Source organism: Corapipo altera, unplaced genomic scaffold, assembly GCF_003945725.1.
Source record: "Corapipo altera isolate COAL_440 unplaced genomic scaffold, ASM394572v1 23b, whole genome shotgun sequence".
Taxonomy (NCBI): Eukaryota; Metazoa; Chordata; class Aves; order Passeriformes; family Pipridae; genus Corapipo; species Corapipo altera.
In genome coordinates this window covers 9,733,191-9,743,397 of record NW_020884885.1, presented here as the reverse complement: position 1 = coordinate 9,743,397, position 10,207 = coordinate 9,733,191, and the positions used below count along the sequence as shown (strand labels likewise).

The 10,207-nt window shown below is 45.0% G+C and overlaps 1 protein-coding gene across 8 annotated transcripts in view; it reads right to left on the bottom strand.

Moving 5' to 3' along the window:
* DDB2 (damage specific DNA binding protein 2) overlaps positions 1 to 10,207 on the bottom strand; it is a 51,066-nt gene that overhangs the window by 8,368 nt on the left and 32,491 nt on the right. Inside the window, exons 1-4 of one of the 8 annotated variants that reach the window (XM_027642408.1) lie at positions 10,081 to 10,206; positions 4,817 to 5,000; positions 1,875 to 2,005; positions 603 to 794 (exon numbers count right to left, since the gene is read on the bottom strand). In XM_027642408.1, coding sequence (XP_027498209.1) covers positions 603 to 794; positions 1,875 to 2,005; positions 4,817 to 4,988 — 495 coding nt within the window. In that variant the 5' untranslated portion in view covers positions 4,989 to 5,000; positions 10,081 to 10,206. The other 7 variants (XM_027642406.1, XM_027642405.1, XM_027642404.1 and 4 more) reach the window with 7 other exon arrangements.

The following is a 10,207-nucleotide window of genomic DNA, read 5'->3' as shown; positions in this document are numbered from 1 at the left end:
TGGCTTGCACTTCACTATTTACAAAAAGAGAAATATTACTCTGGAATTTCTGGAGGATAGATCTCTCAATGTATATCTATGTTAATTTAGAAAGGTAATAAAAGTTTAAAAGTCTTTGAGCCCCTGTTGGAATGGAAATGGCTGAATAAAGCAACAAGCTGTATAAACCATTCATTCTACCTTAGTTTCTCTCTTTAGATAAAGGCACTTTGTCTCTCCCCACTCAAACATGTTTCTTCATCTGATACAATAAAAGGTGAGAAAGATCAAGACCTAAGGCAGACTGACCCTCTCTGCCTAGTCGTTTCTGGCATCCCTTTAAGACAACTGTTTTACCAGTTGCTGTATTATTTTTCCACTGAGCACACACCAAGTATTGCTTCATTATGAACTTAATCACCACGCCTCAGTTCTCCCCAGTGCTAGAACAGTCTGGGACTTAGGAACAGATATGCTGTTGCATCTCAGTCCTGCCCTGTAACAGACTACTCTGAAACCCAAGACCCTTATGTGCTTCTCACAACAGACCTTAGTTTTTATCTGCAATATTTTGTGGTACTCCAGTTTTCCCTCCCACCCATTCCATACACACACAGGCTTACCCCCTTTATGAAGCACGTTTTAGTAAGTACTTCGTAGTCCCAGAGGATGATGTCTCCACCTTTGGAACCGACAGCTACTGTACTGGGGTGTGTTGGATGCCATTCCAAGCATGTCACTCTCCTGTCAAAGGGACTTGCTGTTCGAAAGAGGCGATATGAGGCAAGAGAACGCAGAAAAGGCAGCTGCAGACACTGTTAAAAAGGTAAAGAGAATTATGACTTTTGCAGGCATCCCTGAGATTCTCTGAATGACAAGTGCTAACAATTTCTAATTGTCATTAGTGTTAGTATGCTCAAACAAAATTCTAAACATCTCTGTAAAATGAAGAGGATGAATGCTGAACCTGAGGGAAACAGCCTGTGACCACACAAATCCACATGAGCCACAGCACTTAGAAAGCAACAGAGAACTGAGAGATACCATATTTTAAATGATGTACAGGGTTAGGAGACTGTGGGCTGAGCTAAAATGTGGAGTAATTAACAAGGGAGAAGAACAGGCCTCCACACCAGGAAAAGGCACTTATGATTATCTATGTCTTTACTGAGCATCTCAAAATGTTACATGTCATCCAGAGATACAATATTATGGTCCTCCATCCAATTTGTCTGCAGCTCAACTACACAGCATAGGAGTGAACAGAACACTTGAAACAGGGAATGAGAAACCATGACATATTGCATTGTTGTTCAGTTGAAAAACAGGTACCGCTTCGATGAGCTTGGCAATTTATCATTTGGACACTTAAAATACATAAATCATCAGGAAGATAAAGCTAGCCCAAGTGCCTCCCACCTACGGATGTTACAGAAAGAGTTATTTTTCAAATGAAAGGTGTATGGCTCTGGAAAACAGTAAAATGTTATGGACTTGATGAACTACATCTGTGAAGAGGTAAAAATCAACACTAAACCTGACAAGATTAGCAAAGCAGAGTGGATACAAGAATAGTATAACAAAACAGTCAGAGCAGCACGCAAATGTATCACTGTGCAATTACTCAGCTGGTAAACTGGGCAAGTTTAAACATGATTCAAGGAAGCACTGAATTAACAGAGGATAAAATGTAGATGACAGGGCTGGGTCAACCAAAAGGGAAAGCCATCTCATCTCTTGCATTTTACACAACCAAGAAACATAAGAGTGCATCAGACTTGGGGCCACAAACTGTATAGGAGAACTTTAAACCCCTTTAAGTTTTCCTGCTTGTGTTGAAGGTTTTTTTATGTAGGGAGTTATGTCCAACAGGTCATGAAGGAGACACTCCTCACCTGCCTGAGTGGTGCCCGAATGGAGCCTCCCAGCATGTTCTGGTAGACATAATGAACAATGCTGCGCTGCTGCTCCAGCTGATGGGAAAGGACTCTCTTGTTTCTCACAACAGACCCACCTCCGCTCCAACCTGCCAGATTGGAAAAGAGTAAAACTTAGTGATAGGCAACTCATTCACTTAACAGTATGGGAAGACATCTGCATTTGCTGCTATATCCATGAAAAGCTTCAGCCACAAGATAAAAGCCTCTAAATAGTTCTTATATTTCTTAAGGTACAGCAGCTTCTGCAACTATGGAGTCCAGTGGTTCCCATAGACTGCCAGAGCTTTGTGTATGCTTCCTCTTGTTACACCTTCCTTCTCTTTGCCAAAGATTTATCAAGGACAACAGGAGAGCACTAAAGCAATACTACAGGTGGGTGGTGCATCTCTTGGACAGTGTACAATTTGAATGGTTCAAACCAAAGCAAAATGCTGCTACCCAAAACCCCAGCAACTTGTAAATATGCCATGGGAGGTGGTAAGCCCCTGCATCCAGCAAAAGAAAGGTCAGACGTGTGACCAGTAGAAACACCTGAAAATTCCCCAAGCGTAGCACTGCGAGTTCCCACCCAGTTCCTGAAATGCCTGCTTGTGAATCAGAATTTTCGATCTGCCTGTGCTGGAGCCTGTACAGCCTGCCCACAGCACTGCGACTTTTGTTTTTGATAATAGACTTGCTGACGCCACATCGCCTGAAAACATTTCTGTTCAAAGTGATTTTTGCTGAGAGTACAGCTTGTTTCTACATTTTGTTCATGTTCCAAGTTTTTATCTTCGGGGACTTTTACGTAAAAACTAGATCTGTTCAGTCCCATGTCTGTGATCTACTCATCCCCACAGTGATGGTCTGTAACACCCCAGGGGATCCAGAAGTCAAATGCATTTCTTAAGAAACATAAATGCAATTTTCATTTAAGGATATTTATTAAAAAAACCAAAAAACATAAGACTGAAAACACATGGATCATTCTATATGATCAGAACCTAAATGAAATCTTTCTTTAATGCAGTGGTGGAGCCCAGAAATGCACAAGTGTGAAACTGAACTTCTCTGTTCACATGCCAACATAGTGCCAACATTTGTCACACCTGCTGAAATACGTATAAAAGTATTTATATTCTAATTTATGTTTTTCACAGAAGAATTAGTATCCACAGTTCCTTCTTCAGAGATGACACAAATTCAGGTATTTTTTCCACATTCCGTTCTACAATGAAGGATAATTTGTTAAGAAACAAACTTCAGACCTTTTTAGAATCTGCTGGAAGAAATCCTTCAAAAAGGCTGTTCTAATTGCAAGGAACAGAAACTTTCCTATATGGCTCAGGAGAAAAAAATGGTTTTTTCAAACACATAAAAACTGGAACACAGAATTGAAAAGTTCAAATACAAAGGTCTTCATCTTTTTAAAAAAGGGTTAAGGGAAAAATATGATTGGCCTCATTTTTCTGAAGTACTAGCTACATCCAATTACCTCTGAATCTTACAGGAATGGCAGATGCTTACCGAATCTGAAAATCAGGCCATGAATTTACAATAAAATCATTTAGCTAAATTAACTACATAAGATGCTTTAACTATCCACAATTACATACAGAACTCCTTTCAAAGAGTATTTTGTCTCCACTGTTCACACTACTAACTGCTCCAAGTTTGGACCTACAGACCACACAGTGGAAATCTTTAAAATCGTAAAACCCCTGTATCTTTGACTGTTGAAATGCACTTCAGTATTTTCTGGTTCCTTAAAGCCAAAATTGTACAGAAAGTGTGTAGTATCTCCACACAAGGCAGTAGCCCCAGTGATCTTCTAAACCATTGATGGAATTACAGGTTTTCTGTGAAAAAGGAGGCTGAAGGGAGACTTTATCTCTCTCTACAACTACCTGAAAGGAGGTTGTAGCAAGGGAGGAGTCAGTCGCTTGTCCCAAGGAACAAGTGATAAGACAAGAAGAAAAGGCCTCTAGTTGCACTAGGGGAGGTGTAGACTGGACATTAGGAGAAATTTCTTCACTGAAGGGGTTGTCAAGCATCGGAACAGGCTGCCCGGGGAAGACGTTGAGTTACCATCCCTGGAGGTATTTAAAAAACATGTCAACATGGCACTTAATGACATGGTTTAGTGGTGGCAGTGCTGGGTGAACGGTTGGACTCGATGATCCTAAAGGTCTCTTCCAACCTAAATGTCTCTATGAAAAGTCCTTGCTGTAGGTAAAGCCTAGTCAACTTTCTTGATAATTCAAAGCACTAAACTTTCCAGTATATTAGAAATTAATCACCTCTCCACATTACATCAAAAATTTTTAGATTTTTTTACCTAAGTTACATAGTAAAGGAAAAAAATTGCAAATGATGACAAGTGATTAGTAGAAATTGTCTGTTCTACTCTAAACATAGAAGTAGAAAGTATGCCTAGTTACTGTAACAAAAGTTAAAATATGCAAAGATTCCGGAGAAAATGCCAGTTTAGATTGCATGCTGCAGAATACCAACCTTATGACTACTAAACTGCATTAGGAATTGCATGAGAGAAAAATGATGTGTTACCAAGACTGCTCTGTTCTACACTAAAGCAGAGATCTGGTAATATAGGAATTCCACAAAACTTAATCACCCTCAAATGAGCTCAAATGACAGCATCTTCAGGGAGCATGCTTTTGCTAAGGGGTACAGGTCTCAAAAATTAAACATGCATGCATGCACACGCACTCACTATACAGAAAATTGGAGGATGTACTACTTCAATACATGCCCACCTATCACTTGAATATATAACACCATCTGAACACTCATGTCTGAACACATTTCTTGGCATTCTCCCTCTTTAATTAGTCAAAACCTATCATTTGCAGTAAGTCTGGTAGAGAGAAAACAGTAAGGATCTGAGGAAATGTTACCAATTTTCCCTGGGGGTTTAGATGTTTTTCTCACAAACAACCTCTTTGCTTGTGTCTCATTCCCCAGTTTCTCATAGTCTGCTTTCCTCTTCCCAGCTGATTTTGCCTCTTCTGGCCAATGCTGATACACCCTCTCACACTCCTTGTCCTTTGGCTGGTTCACTGGAGCCATCCTGTCTGACCACTGAAAGCAAACAAAGCAAGGAAGGTAAGACTGTCACACACTTCTAACTAGAGAGCAGAAAAGAAAACTGGAATGAAACATATGCCAGTGGTCTGAAAGTAGTGATTATACCTGTACCCTCTTTCATCGGTATGGCACTGGCTTTTTGTTGTACCCTGCTGAAGAGGGGAAGAGGTTCAATAAACTCTTCTTTGTTCACCTATGAAAACTAACGTATCCTAAAGCACTAGAATATGTTTTGATAGATGTTCTTCTACCAAACTTTTAAGCCTGAAACCCACAGATCTGCATAAAGTAAATCTGTGAAACCACATAACATCCTAGCTTTTTCAGTAGTAGCTAACACAGAACTCTTTAGATTCAGCTTTCATGATGATGGCCTGGGCTGACTGATCTTCCAACAACCGTGCTCAGAAGGCATTTCCAGTTTAGCGGCCACTTTTACTCACAACCACCACCCGGTATTTGGATTGGGCTCCTGCACTGGCTGGCAACCGCACCCGGGCTGCTCCACCGAGAGCGACGGGATGTGTCCCGTGCTGTGACGACCACAACACCACCAGGCCCCTGAGGAAAGGCGCGGGCCTCCCACAGCCTCCCTCGCAGCCGGCGGGCGATGCGTCACACGCATCCCCCCGGCGGATCCTCCCCGAAGCACATCCAGGGGCTTATCCCGTGCTCGCGCTGAACTTATTTAGAATTCCTAAATGGCTGCCACGGCTATATATATTTAAATATATGGCTATATACAAATATAGCTCGGCGGGCACTCCGCAGGCTTCCCCAAATAGCGCACACTCGGCGGCTCCGGGCCTCGCGAGGCCGCCCCACAGCCCCGGCCCGGCCCGGCCCGGCCCAGCGCCCCTGCGGCCTGGCCGAGAAAGGCCGCCCCGCTCTCACCTGCGCTCCGGCGGCCTCGGCTCCCCCGGCGCCGCCGCGGTTGGCGGGCGGCACCGGCCCCTCCCCCGCGGTTTCATAACCGGGGCGGGAACGGGGGTCAGCGGCCCCCGCCCGGCCCCGGGGAGCAGAGCCGAGCCGAGCGCGGCCACGGCGGCCCCCGCCCGCCCCTCGCCGCTGAGGGGCACCGGCCTCGGCGGGGGGAAGCCAGAGACGGCGCAGGGTGCCGGCCCAGCCCCTGCCCGCCTCCACCGCCCTTACCCCTGCCGGCCTCCCCGGCGATCAGCGTGGCCAGCACCTCCGACTCCGCCGGGGCCGGACTGCACGGGAGGCGGCTGCAAGGTGTCCGTTGTCTGCCTGTTGTTGTTTCGGTGCAGCACTCAACAATCTTACGTACCTTATTGGTTTCTAGAGCACCAAACTGGCTTATTAAAACTGGTTGATAAGGGCCCCAGATACAGTAACCAACAGCAGCTAAAAAAAGATACTATTTCAAAACACAACTTACACAAGAAAACACACCTGGTGTCAGAAACCAACAGAAAAAAAATGCGCTTCAAAAGCATATAAAAAAGTCACATCAAGAGCAGCTCGGACAGTACCAGACCTTACATGACGAAGCTGACAAGAATGGGGAAGGAAGAGCCCTACCAACACAGCGGAAGGTACCAGCACTTCCCCTCCACCTGCAAAGGGGCCGTGTTGTGCGGGGAACCTTATCCCTTACCTCCGGAGCAGTAGCGTCCCAGGCTTCAGGCCTCCCAGTGCCTATGCTCAGTAATTACGGTGCAGTCACCCACAGCTGGCTATGAACACAGGTCCTAAAATATCTGTACATAGCCATGCCTTGAACTGTGGGGCTTTAGGGTTTCGTTTTGAGTGTTGGTATTTTTTGTGCTATAACTATAGTTACCTATGCATTTTCTCACATATTAGGAAATGCGCAGAAAAAACTAATGGAAAAACAACAAATGCCCAGTCTCTATGCTTTTTCCCTGAACGGTAACAAAGTTGTATTAGTTGCTGTCATCCTGTATTAGAATGCCATACACAAAAATGATAACCACAGACAAACACGATCTGGCTTTGAACATATATATCAACCCAATCAGCAAGTCTTACCAGGCATTTCTCTAATACACTCCATTCTTCTTAGAACTGTATCCATTAGCAAAATACAGCAAGAGGAAAAATTGAACACAGCACTTCCCTTCTTGCTTCTGAAGCCTCAAAGGTTTGATTTCTGGGAAGAAAAACTACTATAGAAAAAAAAAATCTTCATATCTTGACAGTGATCAACACTTTCTTCTATAGGTCTGTGGAAGTCTTCATCATAGGATCCCAAAGAAAACTCTGATGGTTATTCAGGCTATCTCCAGCAAAGATGTGCACTTCGTGTCCCCACTCCATTTGTCTCCCAGCAGAATTGTCCCCATGCAGAGCACACACAGAGTAAGCTACATATTTCCCTATTGGAGCTATCACAGTTAGCATTTTTCAGAAGTGGAATGGAATAGAATAGAGCAGAATAGACTTTCATATAGAAGGGACCTACAATGAGCATCTAGTCCAACTGCCTGACCAGTTCAGGGCTGATCAAGTCAAAGCCTGGTATTAAGGGCATTGTCACAATGCCTCTTCAACACTGACAGACTGTGGTATCAACACTTCTCTAGGAAGCCTGTTCCATGGTTTGACTACGCTCTCAGTAAAGAAATGCTTTTTAGTATCCAGTCTAAACGTCCCCTGCTGCAGCTTCAAACCTTTCCCATGCATCACTGGATACTAGGGAGAAGAGATCAGCACCTCCCTCTCTACTTCCCCTCCTCAGGAAGTTGTAGGGAGCCATGAGGTTACCCCTTATCCTCCTTTTCTCCAAACTAGACAAGTCCAAACTCTGGACCCATTTGAGGACTTCAACACCCTTAAATTCTGGCCCCCAGGACTGTACACGGTACTAAAGGTGAGGCTGCATGCTAAATACAGTGTTTGTATCAAAGTCTAACACCAAGTTTACTTTCTCTCTAGATAATCACCAGATATTTTTGTAGTTTTTATCCACTAAGAACAAGAACAGCAGACAATACACAATTCATCTACAGAAAAAATACCACTGGCCTGGGGTCCCAGAGCTCAGTGTCTGTATGGTACTCTGAGCAAGCCAGAGAAAGACTAATTTGAGAAAATATTCTTATATGTATTTACAATTTCACACTCTTTGAACTACAATATGCAGCAAAGTCAGAGGAGTATAGTTCTGTGGGGGCAGGATATTAGGCTTATTTTATGATGCCTTTTGTCTGATGTACAATTATGTTGAGGCTGTGCCGCAGTTGCAGGTTGTGGTTCTCTTCCACAGAATAAAGCTGTCTTGTCACCGGGTCTGGTAAAGCTAAATTGTGATTAAGATCAACTTCATGGTATTGGTAATACCATTAGGTGTCCTCCTTGTTGCCAAGATCTTTGTCCAAAGCACAAATGGTTTGGGCTACTTTAGTTTGACTACTAATGTACACCATTACAGCAACTAGAGCTTGCCGTGCATGTGAAAACAAGCCTATATTCCACTAAAAAGTAGGAAATAATATATAATCCTAAGAAGATAAAAGAGAAAGAGTAGATATCACGCTATCTGGCCTCCTATCCCATAACCATTGCTAAGCTCCCTGCACCAGGAAAATGAACAAAAATATTACAGTTGTTATGACCTCATTTACCTGAGTTCCCCATCTTCCCTAAGCCACTCCAGCCTTGGAGGCAAGGCTTGCAGCAGCCATGCTATCGAGTACCCTCACCTTGCAATCAGCATTAGCAGCGCCCAGGTCCCAAATGGATGTTATCTATCTTAGATGCTCAGTACATTGACTATCAATATAGAAATCAGCACGAAAACATAGCAAAGGCAAACGCTGGATATAGAATATTAATGCATGAGGTGTTTGCCTTTTCTGTACTTCATTAAGGTACATTAGTTTGATAATGGAATGAAAAACTCAGAACATAATTGAATTAGGGAATACCTATGTCAAAGACTTGAGTTTGGTTATGTTTTAGTGAAAACAAAGTTGTTGCTTATAGGCTCAATTGTGATTAACTCTGAGGACAAGATAAGCATCTTTCCTCACTTTCTGAAAGGATGCTCATGGTCACACCCCAGCCAATGACCTGCCATGGGTGCCCATCTTCCAGGGACCGCGCATTGAGGATTTGCCTTAAAAGAATTTAAGTGGAATAGTTCCTAACGTCCACTTTCCAACACAGCAATGTGAAGGGCATCAGTACAGGTAATTTCCCGGGTCTTATGAAACCTGAGGCAGTTGTAAAGAAAAAAACATCCAAGTACTGCTCCAGAGAAGTGGAAGTACAGATTTATGGCACACTCTTTCCTCTCTTCCTCCTGCAAGTCTTTCAGTCTTTCCTTTCTCCACCAGTTGAATAAATATCACTGTAAACCCACAGCTGGTCCTTGGAATTGTGTCCCAACTCACTTGGAAGCAGTCAAGAGGAGGCAGGTCTCCCAGTGCTTCTCACAACAGCCCTGCCCCAGCATCATGGTGAAATCGCACCTGGGGCCTGGCGTTAGAAATGGAATTGCTGGCAGGCAAACTCCCTGGCATTCAGAAACACCTGGTATCATCTTAAAGGCTATGAGGTCTTAAAGACAAGGTCCAGATTATTCAGATAGAGGTTTTCAGAGGAAAGAGAGAGCGACTGAAAACAGGATTGGGCTGAAAGATGGATGCCAAGCCAAACCGAGGTGAAGACAGTTTTCAAGCCCAGGGAGAGTGACCCATGCCATGCTCACAAGCAAGAGCACAGCATTTCACTTGGGTAGGGGCCGGCATTGGGGAACCTGCTTGGGACTCCTGCTCCAGTACACCGGAGGCCAGCTGGTCGGCACAGCACACAGGGGAACTAACTTAAAACCGACTAAAGCTCCAAAGCCAGTGGGCAACACGGACAGGAGCCCAACTCCTCACGGCAGGGCAGAGCGGGCAGCTCCTCACAGGGCCGCCACTCTCCCGCTCCCGCCGCCCACCACAACCGGGGGCCCGGCCGCTCAGACTTCAGCCGGCGCCCTCCTCACCCCGGGCCCAAGGCCGACCTCACACCCTCCCCGTGGCGGGGAACGGAGACGGGAGCCGGAGCTGCCCTCCCAGCGCCCTACCCCGGCCCCACCTGCCTGGACAGAGCCCGCTCCCGTTAATTGGATCAAGGGCCCGGCGGAGGGGGCGGGGAGGCGGGAGCTGTGTCCGAGCTGCTCCGCCGCCGCCGCCACCGGAGCGCCCCGAGAGCAGGGGTCGGTCCCG